This window comes from Musca autumnalis, unplaced genomic scaffold (genome assembly GCF_047663935.1).
Source record: "Musca autumnalis isolate F117 unplaced genomic scaffold, ASM4766393v1 scaffold_5, whole genome shotgun sequence".
Taxonomy (NCBI): domain Eukaryota; kingdom Metazoa; phylum Arthropoda; class Insecta; order Diptera; family Muscidae; genus Musca; species Musca autumnalis.
The window spans coordinates 197,425,581-197,442,211 of NW_027412088.1; the positions used below are offsets into that span (position 1 = coordinate 197,425,581).

Consider the following 16,631-nt stretch of genomic DNA (forward strand, 5'->3'; position numbering starts at 1 on the left):
TTAAAAAATATTTTTAAAAAATCCACGAGGCCTACAAAATATTTTCGAAAAATCCACGAGCTTTAAAAAATATTTTTAAAAAAATCCACGAGCTTTAAAAAATATTTTTAAAAAAATCCACGAGCTTTAAAAAATATTTTTAAAAAATCCACGAGCTTTAAAAAATATTTTTAAAAAATCCACGAGCTTTAAAAAATATTTTTAAAAAATCCACGAGCTTTAAAAAATATTTTTAAAAAATCCACGAGCTTTAAAAAATATTTTTAAAAAATCCACGAGCTTTAAAAAATATTTTTAAAAAATCCACGAGCTTTAAAAAATATTTTTAAAAAATCCACGAGCTTTCAAAAATATTTTTAAAAAATCCACGAGCTTTAAAAAATATTTTTAAAAAATCCACGAGCTTTAAAAAATATTTTTAAAAAATCCACGAGCTTTAAAAAATATTTTTAAAAAATCCACGAGCTTTAAAAAATATTTTTAAAAAATCCACGAGCTTTAAAAAATATTTTTAAAAAATCCACGAGCTTTAAAAAATATTTTTAAAAAATTCCACGAGCTTTAAAAAATTCCAGGAGTTTTAAAAAAATGTTGTTAAAAAATTCCACGAGCTTTAAAAATATTTTTAAAAAATTCCACGAGCCCTAAAAAATATTTAAAAAAAATCCACGAGCCCCAAAAAATATTTTAAAAAAATCCACGAGCGCTAAAAATATTTTAAAAAAATCCACGAGCCCTAAATAATATTTAAAAAAAATCCACGAGCCGTAAAAAATATTTTAAAAAATCCACGAGCCCTAAAAATATTTTTAATAAATCCATTAGCCTAAAAATAGTTTTAAAAAATCCACGAGACCTACAAATTATTTTTTAAAAAATCCACGAGCATATCAACTGCTTAGAACGAACTTTTGCTATAGTATTTTTTTTTTTCTCAGCTGCTGAGAAAGGTTTTCGTATAGGAAAATTTCTTTCTCAGCTGCTGAGATAGGTTTTCTTATAGCAAATGGTCTTTCTCAGATGCTGAGAAAGCTTTTCCTATACGAAAAGTTCTTTCTCAGCTGCTGAGAAAAAAAATTTCCCTGCACCCTTGTAAATCCCAATTTGTCCAATTATTTACTTAAATGGAGCAACGTGCTATCTAAATGAACACAATTAACAACATTTTAGTCAGTCATTTGAAAATGTTGGTGAAAAGTGAAACACCATGAAGCAACAGATGACGATGATAATAATAACTAAATAATAACCATGGTGGAGGAGACAGACAACCAGCCAGAACTTACTGATATGCAAGAGCATTGAAACCGAAAACTGTTTTGGTCTAAACTGCAAAATTCTGCAACTGTATTGGCTGTCTCTCTTCCATATCCCCCTCGCTTGTCGCGTCTGGGAGTCAGTGTTAGGAGTCTTTTTGATAAAGTATGGATTTTTTTGTGGGTACTTACCATTTTTTAATTGCAAACTAACTCCAACACAGCTCGTTAACACCAAATATAAAACGAAGATAATGAAACGTGTCGATGTAAACTTAAATTTGTTGTTACTGCTACAACTGCTGGTGGTGCTGCTGGGACTGGTGTTGATGTTGTTGCCTCGGTACCACAGTTGCTTGACAATATGGCTAAAGCTTGTGGAACTGCAAATAGCTAACGATGACGACGACGACACACATCCAGAGGAGTTACTGTTAGAGGTGTCGATGATGTTATTGTTGTTGTTGCAGGAGGCATTAGTTGTGGCACATGTACAACTTAAATATGCTCTTGTACAGGAAGACAAGGATGCCAATGTTGAGGGTGGTGTTGATGATGGTGATGCTGATGACTGGGTCCTTGAGTATGTAGACGCCTTGCTCGTTGTCGTTAACGTCGTCGTCGTTGTTGGTGTTGTTGTTGTTATTCTGGTTGTCGTTGATGGTGTGAATAATGATGATGGTAAAGATGAAGCTTTTGTTATGGTTGGCACTATTGTTTGGCTTTGTGGCAAACACTTTGTATTGTTGTTATTTATTGTTGTAGTTTTTGTTGTTGTTCTCGTTTCCTTCAATGCTATTTTTCGTTGACTTTTTAAACTCAATTCATTTGTTGCTGTTGGTACTGTTGCTGTTGATTTTGTCACATTTTGCGATTTTATTACATTTCTTCTGCCAGTAGAGCAACAACAACAACAAGAACCACTTCTCATGGCATTATAACTTTTGTTAAATTTAAATAATGGCTCTTCTTTTTCTTCTTGTTCTGTGGATCTACTATTGTCATCACCACCAACGCCATAAACTTCATGCTGCTGCTGACAAAGTCGAAGTTCCAAATATTTATTGCTGTTCAGACTGTTGCTGCTGTGGCTGTCATTAAATGACTTGTAATCGTAAGCCATGTCTTACAAATTGTTTGCCGGCATTAAAGCCAATTTTTTTCCGTGGCGTCTTTCTAGTTTTGTTCTCCTTTCTATGTCACTCGATTTTGTTTCTGCTAACAACAGATAAAGTTTTATCAAATACCTTCACCCTGCCGGGCTGCCCGTCTCTCGTCTTCTTGTTAAGGGTTTTCTGCTTGAATTAATTATTGTTCACAGACAGCATTTTGCCAAATTGCTTTATAACGTTCATTCGTTTCCTTTTTTCGTTGGTATCTTTACTTGTTGTTGGCTCGGTTTAGCTTTTATGGCCCGTAACACCCCGTAATTGCTGTAAAATTGAAATGTAAATGAATTTTTATGAATAAATTGTTGAAAAATTATGTTGTTTACAATGAATGATATCCCTAACTTTTTTCTGCTCTTGTTTGCCATGAATGCCATTATGTTATTACTAAAGTAACACCTTTACAACAACAACAAAAGCCATAGGATTTGTCAAGGGATAATCATTATCAAATAGACAGAATGTAAAGTGTGGAAGTGGAAAACGAGAAAAGCTGTATAAGGGCGTTGACAAAAACTTTTCTAATGTTATTTATTTAAGGATAAACACAACACAATCGGATTGCAGAGATTTGTAATTTTTAGGGTCGTTTGTTGGTTGTCGTTGTCAATGCCAAATGGAAAATATAGCGTCAACAATGGGCAAAGTGGATAATGGAATTCTGCAAATAGAACTAAATAAGCACAAAATGTTTTATTGTTGAAAATGGGCCTTAAATAAACTTTGTAAAGTTAGCAGCAATTGGAGGCTTCAGTAGCTGTGAAAGTATTACTAACTTTTGTGATCATTTGAATTTTTTATGGGAAACAATTTCTTTTCCACTGCTCAGATATGTTTTTATTACCGGGAAAATCACTGAGTAATACATTTTTTATCTGCTTACGTTCCAACCCACAGCTATTCTCAAGGCTTTTTACTTTGGAAAAACATTTCTCACAAACTGAAAAGTATTTTTCTGATAGAAAAGCATTGTTTTAGTTGCTGAGTAGAACAGTCCTATAGGAAAATCTTTTCCAATTGGACACAACGTATTTTTTAGCTACTCCGTTAGTAAGGTATAGAATTATTTTTATAGAAAAATATTCCTCAGGTCACGGGAAGACTTTTCCAAACAAACAATTTTTCAGCAGCTGAAAAGAATCTTTTCTGTACAAGAGCAACAGCTGAGGAAAAAGTTTTTGATAGAAAAAAAAAAAAAAAAGAAAATACATTTCTGTGGCCAAGTATCCGCGTAAATGTACAAAAAACATTTGCACTTGAAAAACGATAAGTTCTAGGACAGAGAAGCCATTACATAGTCGATTCGTCCGAAGATTTGCTTTACCACCAATGAAACCAGGTAACGTAATTTGGTGACTATGTGGGTTCGAGTCCTTGGCTTTCCTTTTTCACTTGCAAATAATTTCCGATCATCAAGCTTAACTCTAAACGAGAAAATTAATACAAAATGTGAGCAGTTTAGAAAGACTTTTACCTTAAAAATACATTTTTTCATCGCATAAAAATTCCCAGTTTATTAGAAACATTTTTTCTTACTTCTCAGTTGCTGAGAAAGTTTTTTTTTTCTTTAGGAAAAGCCCATCTTTTGCCAAGAAAGTCTTCTTCTTTTATTAATATATTTCTCAGCAGATGTCAATGGGAAAAATATTTCGATAGCTGGGGAAGACTTTTTCACAAGAAAAAAATACACTTCTGATAAGAAAAAAAATTAATCCACATTTTTCTCTTTACAAAAAAATTATTCCGGTTTCTTTATACGAAAATAATTAATCCGAATTTTTTGTGTGCGATAAAACATAATCCAAATTTTTCCTTCTATTTTTTCTACACGAAAAAAAAAATTAAATCAAACTTTTTGTTATACGAAAAAACTAATCAGATTTTTTTTTATACGAAACAAATTAATCAAAATTTTTTCTATGCGACGCAACAAACTACTCCGAAATTTGCTTTACGAAAAAATAAATTTAAATTTCTTTCTATACGAAAAAATTAACCCGATTTTTTTCTATACGAAACCAATAATCCAAATTTTTTCTTTACGAAAAAAAATAATCCAAATTTTTCTATACGAAAAAAATTACTCCGAAGTTTTTCTATACAAAAAAAAATTAACCCATATTTTTTTTCTATACAAAAAAATTAATCCGATTTTTTCTATACAAAACAATTAATCCGAATTTTTTTCTATACGAAAAAAATAATTCTAATATGAAAAAACTAATCCGAAACAAATAAATCTAATTTTTTTCTATACGAAGTTTTCTGTACGAAAAAAAGAAATTTCAAATTTCTTTCTATACGAAAAAAATTAATCCGATTTTTTTATACAAAATTTTTTTCTATACAAAAAATTAATCCGAAAAAAATAATCCAAATTTTTTCTTTACGAAAAAAATTAGTCCGCATTTTTTCTATACGAAAAACATTATTCCGAATGTTTTCTATAAATTGTTTCTTCACGAAAAAGATTAATCCGAATTTTTTCTATAAAAAAAATAAGTCCGAATTTTTTTCTATACACAAAAAAATTAATCCGATTTTTTTCTATACACAAAAAAAATTAATTTTTCTATACAAAAAAATTAATCCGAATTTTTTTCTATACAAAAAAAAATAATCCGAAATTTTTTTATACAAATAAATTTATCAGAATTTTTTTCTATACGAAAACACATAATTCTTATAAATTTTAATTTTTTATTCTATACAAAAAAATTAATCCGAATTTTTTCTATACAAAAAAAAATTAATCCGATTTTTTTTATACGAAAAAAATTAATCCGAATAAAAAAATTAATCCCAAAAAAATAATCCAAATTTGTTCTTTACGAAAAAAATTAATCCGAATTTTTCTATACGAAAAAAATTATTCCGAAAGTTTTCTATACGAAAAGATTAATCCAAATTGTTTCTTTACGAAAAAAAATTAATCCGATTTTTTTCTACACAAAAAAAATTAATCCGAATTTTTTTCTATACAAAAAAATTAATCTGAATTTTTTTCTATACGAAAAAACAATAATTCTAATTTTTTATTCTATACAAAAAAAAAAATTAATCCAAATTTTTCTATACGAAAAGAAATTAAATCGAACATTTTTTATACGAAAATAATAATCCGAAACAAATTAATCTAAATTTTTTTCTATACGAAGTTTTCTGTACGAAAAAAAAAGAAATTCCAATTTCTTTCTATAAGAAAAAAAATAATCCGAATTTTTTCTATACGAAAAAAATTAACCCAAATTTTTTCTATACAAAAAAAAAATAATCCAAATTTTTTCTTTACGAAAAAAATTAATCCGAATTTTTTCTATACGAAAAAAATTATTCCAAAAGTTTTCTACACGAAAAGAAATTATTCCGAATGTTTTCTATACGAAAAAAATTAATCCGAATTTTTTCCATACGAAAAAAAATAATCCGAAAAAACTAATCCAATTTTTTTCTTTACGAAAAAAATTAATCCGAATTTTTCTATACGAAAAAGAATTATTCCGAATGTTTTCTATATGAAAAAATAATCTAATATTTTTCTTTACAAAAAAAATTAATCCGAATTTTTTTCTATACAAAAAAAATAATTCTAATTTTTTATTCAACACAAAAAAAAATAATCCGAATTTTTCTATACGAAAAAAATTAAATAGAACTTTTTTTATAGGAAAATACTAATCCGAAACAAATTAATCTAAATTTTTTATAAGAAATTTTCTGTTCGAAAAAAATAAATTACAATTTCTTTCTAACGAAATTAATCCGAATTTTTTCTATACGAAAAAAGTTAATCCGAATTTGTTTTATACGAAAAAAAAATAATCCGAATTTTTTCTATACGAAAAAAATTAATCCGATTTTTTTCTATACAAAAAAAAAAAATAATCCAAATATTTTTCTACACAAAAAAAATTAATCCGAAAAAAATAATCCAAATTTTTTCTTTCCAAAAAAAGTTAATCCGAATTTTTCCTATACGAAAAAAATTAATCCGCATTTTTTTCTATACAAAAAAAAAATTAATCCGAATTTTTTCTATACGAAAAAAAAATAATTCTATTTTTTATACAAAAAAAATTAATTCCAATTTTTTAAAGGAAAAAAAGTAATTCTAATTTTTTATACAAAAATTAATCCGAAATTTTTTTTTTTTTTTTTTTTTTTTTTTTTGTACGAAAAAATTAATACGAATTTTTTTTCTATGCGAAAAAAATGAATTCTAATTTTTTATTCTATACAAAAAAGTAATCCGATTTTTTATATATACGAAACAATTTAATCCGATTTTTTCCTATAAGAAACATTTTTTTCTATATCAAACAAAGTAATCCGAATTTTTTCTATACGAAAAAAAAAATTAATCCGATTATTTTTCTTAAGAAACAAATTAATCCGATTTTTTTCTATACGAAAACAAATCATGTTTATTCTATACGAATAAAAATATTCCTATTTTTAATTATTAGTCCAAAAATCCTATTTTTTTCTACGAAAAGTTTTCCAACACAACCGAAAATGCATGCCTCTTAAGAAAAAACCAGTAAGAAAAGGATCAAAGTCGGGCGGGGCCGACTATATGATACCCTACACCACTGTGAATAGGTAAAATATATATGGGAGCTAAATCTAAATGTGGACAGATTACGATATAATTTGGCACATATATTTCTAGACCCAACACCGTCACACATTCCAAATTTGAACAAAATTAGACTTACATAGCGTGTTTGGTGCATCAAATACCAAAAATCGGCCGAAAATATATATGGGAGCAATATCCAAATCTGAACCGATTTCGATATAATTTGGCACACTTATTTTCAGACCAAATTCCACCACACATTCCAAATTTCATTGAGATCGGAAATATATAACGACTTTCGTGCACCAAATACCAAAAATCGGCCGAAAATTTATATGGGAGCTATATACAAATCTGAACCGATTTCGATATAATTTGGCACACTTATTTCCAGGTCAAATTCCGTCACACATTCCATATTTCATTGAGAACGGACATATATAACGTTTTTCGTGCACCAAATACCAAAAATCGGCCGAAAATTGGTATGGGAGCTATATTGAAATCTGAACCGATTTCGATATAATTTGGCACATTTATCTATAGACCTAATTCCATCACACATTCCAAATTTCATCAAAATTGGACAGATACAGCGTGCTTGGTGCATCAAATACCCTAAATCGGCCGAAAATATATATGGAAGCTATATCCAAATCTGAACCGATTTTCACCAAAAGCAATAGCGTTTTTCATTAGTCTAAAAAAATGGTCTTCCCCAATTTGCAGCCAAATCGAACAGTAAATGCGTCCTGTACATTGCGAACGGACGGACGGAAGGACGGACATGCATAAATCGACTCCGAAAGTGATTCTATGCATATCCCTAGAAGGAACTATGGGTCTATCTCTTTTCCTTAGGCATGTTACATACAAATGCACTAACACATAATACCCTTACCACAGGGTGGTGTAGGGTATAAACTGTGGAGACGTCAACATAAAAATTGCGAAATTTATTTGGAATGGCAAATGATTGAAGTTAGGCAAATCCTTAAAGTGCCGACTATTGGTGGACTTACCCTACAATACAAATTTTGTCAAATTTATAAAGGAAAAGAAAATAATTCAAAAATTTCTGGAACGGAGCATATGCGGCCATAGCCCAGAGAAGCAGCCACATTCCTAGAACTGAATGGATATACAATCAGTGTCAGAGAAGCGAATAGAAACATATCATATAGTGGTGGTAAAACAACAGCAATATCTCGCTTGTTTTTGGAATGCAAAAATGCACTGGGAGACATAAACTTGAGCAACAGGTTATTTTTGGATCACAGGATCATGATGAAGGACTCTAGAATAGGAGTAATAAATCACTTTATTCCAACACTTACTATACACTTTTTTACTCAATCTTAAATAATCAAAAAACAAAAATTCTAAATTAGATCTTTGCCCAAATTTCCATTTCTTCCCGCAAAAAATCAATGCAAATCGCCTTTTTTTGCATTATTGCGGCCTTTAGTATCCCATTCCCCATATAATATTACGCTCATAGATTTATAAACAAAATTTCATTATCGATTTTATGATTATAACTGCAATTTTGTGGTAGAAGCTAGTAGCTCTAGTGCTCCAAATAACGACGATATGTAGTAGCAGAAAATTAAATTCTTTCCACCCCTGAAAACCCCACACACACACACCCACAAACAATCGATTAAACTTTAGTATAAATATTGCTCGAATCGGCAATACTTCAAAAGAAACCAATTGTATATGTTGCTACAAATATAAAGCTAATATTTATTATGTATTTACTCCCATGCCATTCAGAGTAGAACAGCAGAGCAGAGTGTGTTTGTTGTTGTGATAAGCATATTTAATAATTGATAGCAAAAGAGTAGCAAGCAGCCAACCAATCGTTGCAACAATTTTATGGAAAGGAGAAAAAACACCCAACACACACACAAATACACACGCACAGTATTTTGTTAATAAAACTTAAAACAAGTTAATGGAATTAACAAAAATTTTGTAATTTGTTCAAGGACTAATTTAGAATCAAATTTTGGGTAACAAATTTGTCTCAGAAGGAGATTATTTTTTGTTCTTATATAGGAAAAATTCCTTATCAGCTTTTGTGAAAGTCTTTCCTATAGACAAAGTTTTCCCCTGAATTCCTTTGAAATAATTTCCTACAAGAAAAATAATTTCTCAGCTGCTGTAAAAGACGCTCCTATAGGAAAAAGTCAGTTCCTGAGAAAAGTTTTTTTATAGCAAAAAGTTGTTGAACAAGTAAAAAAGTGTTATTCGGCTTTGCCGACAGATATATACCCTCAGCCAATGTGAAGTGAAACTTTCACCTACGGACAGATCGAATGTATTTAAGATCAGAATTTTGTGGCCCTTTTTGGACATTTAAACTTGCCGACAAAAATGTGGATTAGGTATTAACTGCACTAAGACACAAATGTTGAACTTTTGCGGAGGAGGTACCCTTGAGAGGGCCGATATGGGCCATTTTAGAAGTTAAACTAAATTTTGACAAACTATTTGGAGATCTAAAATTTGGACCAAATTAGTTGCCCCATTCAAGTGATAGGACGAGCATTTTAGTGAAATTTTTTCAATATTGTGGAGAAGTACCGAAAATTGTGGACCGGTATTGCCCCATGAAACTAAGTTTGGATATAATATGACAAAGACCAAATGTTGGACCAAATCGGTTGAACAATTCGAAGGTTGTCGTGCTCTCAGACCGGCACATATGGTGACATAGGGTTTTTTTACACCTTTCGGGCTGTTTTCTCAAGAAATATGGACTTGCCCCTGATAAAAAATTTCACCATCGTAATTGAGGCAGCGAATGCAAGTTGCTTCAACAAAAATCAACGCGATTCGATTGCAGGTCTTAAAGTGAACTTATCCGAAATTTTGTGTGGGAGGTATCGGATGGAGTGGACAAATATAGTCCATATTTGAACCTGATCTATATCTGGTAGATATATTAGTATGGGTAAAGTATAGACCAATTCGGCCACTCCCTTCAAGAGTTACCGTACGAACAATTTTTCCGAACATTTTTGAACTTTTGTGGTGGAGGTACCTGAAGCAGTTGACCGATATGGCTTATCTTCGAACTTAAACTATGTTTGGACAAAATATTACTAAGGCCACATTTTGGACCGAATCGGCAGATCCGTTCGAGAGTTATATTGCGCTCCAACCACCGCACACGGTGTCACAGGGTTTTTTTTTGCAGATTTGGGGCTATTTTCTCAGGAAGTGTGGACTTGCCGCTGATGAAACTTGTACCGTCGTATAGGGGGCAGTGAATACAAGTCGCTAAAACAAAATTCAAAGCGATTCGAGAGCAGCTCCTAAACTAAACTTATCCCAAATTTTGTGTGGGAGGTACCCGAAGGAGTGAACCGATTGACATCTAAGTCTGCTAGACATTTCACGATTTGCAAAAGTATGGACCAAATCGGTTACTCCCTTCTAGAGTTATCGTTCGTACAAATTTTCCGAACATTTTCGAACTTTTGTGGGGGAGGTATCGGAAGAAGTGGACCGATATAACCCATCTTCGAACTTAAACTAAGTTTGGACAAAATATTACGAAAGCCAAATTTTAGATCGAATCGATTGATCCGTTCCAGAGTTATCGTGCGATCCAGCCAGCCAGACAGACGGACGGACATTGCTAAATCGACTCCAAATTGCCTGAAACACATTTCGTCCAAACATACTTGTGGTCTAAAACCATTATTTCGATGAGGCACATTTTGCCCGTATGAAAGTGTATATACCCTCGTTAGCATAAATGCTGAGGGTATAAAAGTCTCTCTCAACGGCTGAGAAATGATTTTCTATAGCAAAAGTCTTTCTATAGGAAAAATTCTTTCTAAGGTACTGAGAAAAGTCTTCCTATAGGAAAAGTTCATTCTCAGCTACTGAGAAAAGCCTTCCTATACTAAAAGTTCTTTCTCAGCTACTGAAAGAAATGTTCCTATAGAAAAAAGTCTTTTTTTCCCAGCTTTTGAGAAAGGACTTCCTGTAGTAAAATATCTTTCTCAGCTGCTGAGAAAAGTTTCCTTGTGGAAAAAGGTAATTTTCATCTGCTAAGAAATGTCTTCCTAGAAGAAAATGTCATTCCAATCTTCCCCAAGAATTGTTCTTTGTGGAAAACTTTAACAAATATGGACCTTTCTTATTACTTAACAATTGCCTTTCCCAACAAATGCCACAATTTAAATCCCATTATACTCCCAGACAGTCAACATCTTCAACACCTAATTACACTTCCTGTCTAACAGCCGCCGCCGCCGCCTTAAGCTTAATAAGATTCTTTTTTGGAACAAGTTTGCAATTTGCATCTCCACAAAAGCAACAGAAGTACAAGTGAATATGTCTTAACGAATTGTTGACCTTAGACATGGGGGGACGGCGCATAATGAGCAAATATAACAACACTCTCCCACTTACTCATTGTCTAAGAGTAGTTGTTGTTGTTGTGTAAGTGGCACAAAACTGTCTGGATTACATTTCATCACATCATATTACACAACACATTTCATTGACTTTTCAGATGGAAAAACTAGACCTCATTTATGGCGCAAAAATTAAAAACACCGACACCAACAGCAGCAGCAGCACCACCACCACAAAAACAAAATCTCAAAGTGAAAAACGCTGTCTGGCTGAGGCACGAATTCCGCAAATGACACAATTCTTTGCGTCCTTTAGTAACAGTGAATGATGATGGAAGCTCCTTTTCCCCTCGCTCTATCACCCTTTTTGCCTTTTTGCCACTTGTTTTGTGTTGGGTGTTGTAACAAGTCACAAAGCAAGCCAGCCAGCATTTGGAGTAAGTGCGTCTGGTGATGATGCTGCTGAGGCTGCCACTTATACAATAATAACATGACAAACAACAAAAAGAACGTAACATTCATTCCATGTGACCCAAATTTACTGTCTGGCTGAGTTAGTAAAGCATGGCCAGACACATACATACATGCATAAATATCCATGATGATGCCAAGGCAGCAAGCCACCCACAATGAGGACCAGGGTCCATGAAACACAAAGTAGGTACAACACCCATCCAATGCACTTACTCACTCACTACTGCTACTGCCTGCCATTGCTTTATGCATTCTTTTTTCATTTCATTTCAAATAAACCGACGCAGACATCCACAGACGTCTACTTTGCAAAAATTATACACTAAATCCTCTTTGGACCTGTTAAACACGACCAATGTAGGAAAAAATCGATGCCAGAGGATGAGAAGGCATCACCCGCCAAGAGCCTGGCCTAGCTGGCTGGGCGGCTTTACACAGCTGACTGACTGGGTAGACTATTTAGTGGATGGTTATTTTAGGGGTTGCATGAATGGGCTGCTGCCGGGGAGTGGGAGTACATCACAACATGTGACTGCGACATGAACTCTGAAGAATATTACAGGCATTGAGCCAACAAAATGTCTGAGAAATGAGAGCAGCCAGGCCAAAAAAAAAGAGATTTAAATAGGGGCCTTTAACACCACCCATTAAGGAATCAACAACATATTTTATCCTACAGGGAATACAAGAAGGATCCAAATAATAATCACAGATGATTCCATTTAAAATTAGGATAATCACATAAGACATCTAAACACCGCCCCAATAAAATAACAACAACTAGAAATCACAATAGGATTGGAAGTGGTAGCATTTATTTTACTTTTATCTGTCATTTATTTCCCAGAAAAAGGAAATACACAGAAAATGAAAATATCAATAAGACAAACCCATCTATAGAATATAGATTGAAAGAAGAAACACAAACAATAAGAACCATACACGAAATAAAAACAAATGTCAAGATAAAAATAAACAAATAACTGACAAAAGAGAGAGAGACAAAAGAAATCAAAACAAAATACACAAGCTCCACACAAGACAAGAATTAATAAAGAACAAACACACAACACATTCATTGCAACACAGAATGAAGAAACAGCAAATGAAAACACGCATACCTTTTTAAATATTCATTAAAATTTTAAATTTCACAAAAATTAATCAGTTTATTATTTTAACACAACAATTTTTTACAAAATAACACCAAAATCTCTTTTTACACCGTATTTCTCTTTACACATGTATTGCATTCCCCACTTCTCAATTGAAATGTGAAATGTGACTGACTTTTGTTGATTTTGTTTTGTCCACACATTCTTACTTGTCGTCTCGTCTTTCAATGGTTGAATTTATGTGCGGCTTTTTGTTGTTAAATTTTATTTTTAATAAAATTCTTTTCATTTATTACACACTTTGTCGTTTATTTATTTTAATATTTCTTTTAAAACACGAGAAACATTTTCTTTATATTGCTTTAATAAAAATACATTTATTTAAATTCTCTCCACAAACAAAGAGTAAACAACCGCCTTAATTTTAGCTCATTCTCTTCTTATTACCACACACACAGACATGGAATTATCTGTTTAATTTGTTTATTCGCCAATGCATTTATTCAATATTTTTATTATATTATTTAATCGCGTTTTATTGTATTAAATATCCGTATTTCTTTCACGTTAAATTGAAATAAGCGCGATCGACAAAGCAAAGTTTCCACGAACCGTCGTCAATCCGTCACTTCGTTGTGTTTCCTAATACGAATTATTTTCGAATGAATTATATTTTTGTAATTTGCTTCTGTTTTCATCGTGTGTTTTGTGATGACATTCGTATACAGGGTTGTATCTTCGGGCATTTGGGGACAACTGGCAGTGCAGCCAAATTTTCTCAAATTCCTTTTTGGAGCAAATGTCAAGTTTAGACTTAAGGGTCAAATACATACGGTCCGTTGTGCTATGCGTTGCGCGTTGAAAACAACAACCACGTGAAAAATGTGTAAGTGATGCCTAGTTTGTTCTTGAAGTTTTCATGTCGTTGTTGTAACGCGACGCTCAACGGACCAGGGGTGCCAACTTGGTGGTTTTCCCGCTACTTGTGGTGATTTTTGACGTACAAAAACCACTGTTTAAGCAGGATTGTCAACTGTTTTAAGGTAAAAATCGCTACAGACCTATGGTGCGTAGGCTGTAGCGATTTTTACCTCGGAAGAGTTGGCGTCCCTGCAACGGACCTTTATGGCCCCGGATCATACGGTGCGTTGAGTGTCGCGTTACAACAACCACATGAAAAATTCGAGAACAAACTTGGCATTACTTACACATTTTTTCATGTGGTTGTTGTATTTAACGCGCGACGCAACTCACAACGGACCGTATGTGCCGGGGCCATTAAAGGCCGCTGCACATACGGCGCGTTGAGCGTGGCGTTACAACAACCACATGAAAACTTCAAGAACAAACTTGGCATCACTTACACATTTTTCATGTGGTTGTTGTTTTCAAGTCCGTGTTTAGACACACAAATTTCTCGGGAAAGTAAATTCAGTTTTTAGGAAGTGGGGGTAGGAAAGAGTATTGAGGAGCTCTTTCCTCTCCGCTCTCTCCCAAAAAACTCAATTTACTTTCCCGAGAAATTTGTGTGTCTAAACACAGACCAACGCGCAACGCGTCGCACACGGACTAGAGCTGTATAGTTCATGAACGAACTAGTTCAATTGAACGATTCATCGAAAAGAGCTTATGATCAGTCAATATAGTTCAATAGCTCACTGAGCGCCAGCCGAAAGATCCACGAAGAACGATCAACGAACGAACGTTTCATCAAAATACTGACCGATTCAGCCCAGTATAAATAATATACAACAAACATTAATAACAACACTACGGTCATAATAAAAAAAAAAGTTTAACACGGAGGGCCCGCCGTTAAAAAAGATCAGTTGAAAAGACATACAACAAAAAAACATCATCAACCATGAAGAGCTATTTTCAACATATTGAATACAAGTACAACACAAACGTAAAGAAACTCCTGAAATCATATTGCAGAACAATAGAAAAATTAGCCAACCTAAAAACACGATCAACCTTTCTACAAGAATGCAGAAAGTTCGGCATCACACCATCTCACATAGAACAATCAACCAAACACATACGTAAACTCTTTACAACAACAGATGCACTCAAAAAAGCCGAAACTGTAGAATACAATCTACAATGCAAGTTAATCAACATAGAAATTGGGGAGACACACATCAACATAAAAACAACAAAATTGACGATTGAAAAACTAGAGAAAGAGATGAGTAATACACTGGACGAAACAGAACTGCTACTTTTCAAAAAAGACCAATGGAAAAAATTCAAACATATTAAACGTATAAACAAATTGACACATTCCCGCAAACTCCAAAAACTGAGAACTGAAAAATTTGCTAAATTAGGGTTAAAATACAACGAAGATTGGTTCATAAATTACACTGACATTAATTTTACATTTGAAAATAAATGGCTTCTGTCAATGGGAAGAAAATTCGCATTACCAATCACAAAGAAAAACTTTGCACCAATACCAATCATCGCGGACATCGAACAGTGGATACAAACAATCAACGATGACCGAGAAAAAGATGAATTAAGATCCAAAATTGCAGGGCGAATATCTACACATAAAAGAAACCTTAAGAATACCGAAAGAGATAAATATATAATTGCAATTCATGAAGAGACGGTCAAATTTCTGAAAAAACACAAGGACAGCATAATCATCACTACAGCCGACAAGGGCAATAAAACGGCAATTTTATATCAAGACGAATATAAAAAGAAAATGGAGTTAATGTTAGAAGACAAAACAACATATAAATGCATTAGAGTAGATCCAACTACTAAACTACAAAAAACTAACAACAATATAATAACAGATTTATACAATAACAACTATATAACAAAAATAGACAAATTTATGCTAATGAGTAATGCTGCTGAATCTCCCGGCCTCTACGGTTTACCGAAAATCCACAAGGTCGGTGTTCCACTCAGACCAATTTCATCATCGCTTAAAGTACCTTGCTATAACCTTTCGAAACATATAGGAAAAATATTGAAGCATATTATTTCTACGGAATACAACATAAAAAACTCAATGCAGCTAAAAGAAAGACTAAATGGGATAAGTTTGGAGGAGAATGATGTTCTTGTTTCTTTTGACGTGGTGTCGTTGTTCACCAACATACCAATTCACTTAGCCATTAAGAACATTCTTGACAAATGGGAAATCCTGCAACATCATACGACGATTCCAAAGCGAAGATTCATGGGACTGATGCAATTCTGTCTTATAGACAATAATTACTTTAAATATGAGGAAAAAATTTACCATCAGACGTATGGTATGCCAATGGGCAACCCTCTTTCACCAACCATAGCCGATATTGTTTTGGACACATTATTAGATAACGTAACATCGGAACTGGAGCAAAAAGGGATCAAGATTAAACTAATCTCCAAATACGTGGATGATATTTTTGCCATATTAGACAAAAAACACGTCGACATAACATTACATCTATTGAATTCATATCATAGCAAACTGAAATTTACTTTGGAAATGGAAAAGGAAAAGCAAATACCGTATTTAGACATGAAAATCATTAGGCAAAACAATAGAGTAGAAACGGATTGGTATACAAAGCCGACATCTTCTGGTCGCATGACAAACTATTTCTCAACACAACCGAAAAATATGATAATAAATACCGCCAACA

At 32.7% G+C, this 16,631-nt stretch overlaps 1 protein-coding gene across 2 annotated transcripts in view; it reads right to left on the reverse strand.

The window, feature by feature from the left end:
* arr (low-density lipoprotein receptor-related protein 6) overlaps window positions 1–13,643 on the reverse strand; it is a 238,613-nt gene extending 224,970 nt beyond the window's left edge. Inside the window, exons 1-2 of one of the 2 annotated variants that reach the window (XM_073957697.1) lie at window positions 12,982–13,643; window positions 1,449–2,689 (exon numbers count right to left, since the gene is read on the reverse strand). In XM_073957697.1, the coding sequence (XP_073813798.1) occupies window positions 1,449–2,379 (931 nt within the window). In that variant the 5' untranslated portion in view covers window positions 2,380–2,689; window positions 12,982–13,643. The remainder of the gene's footprint in view (window positions 1–1,448; window positions 2,690–12,981) is intronic. The other variant, XM_073957698.1, reaches the window with a different exon arrangement.
* Window positions 13,644–16,631: the final 2,988 nt, after the last annotated feature.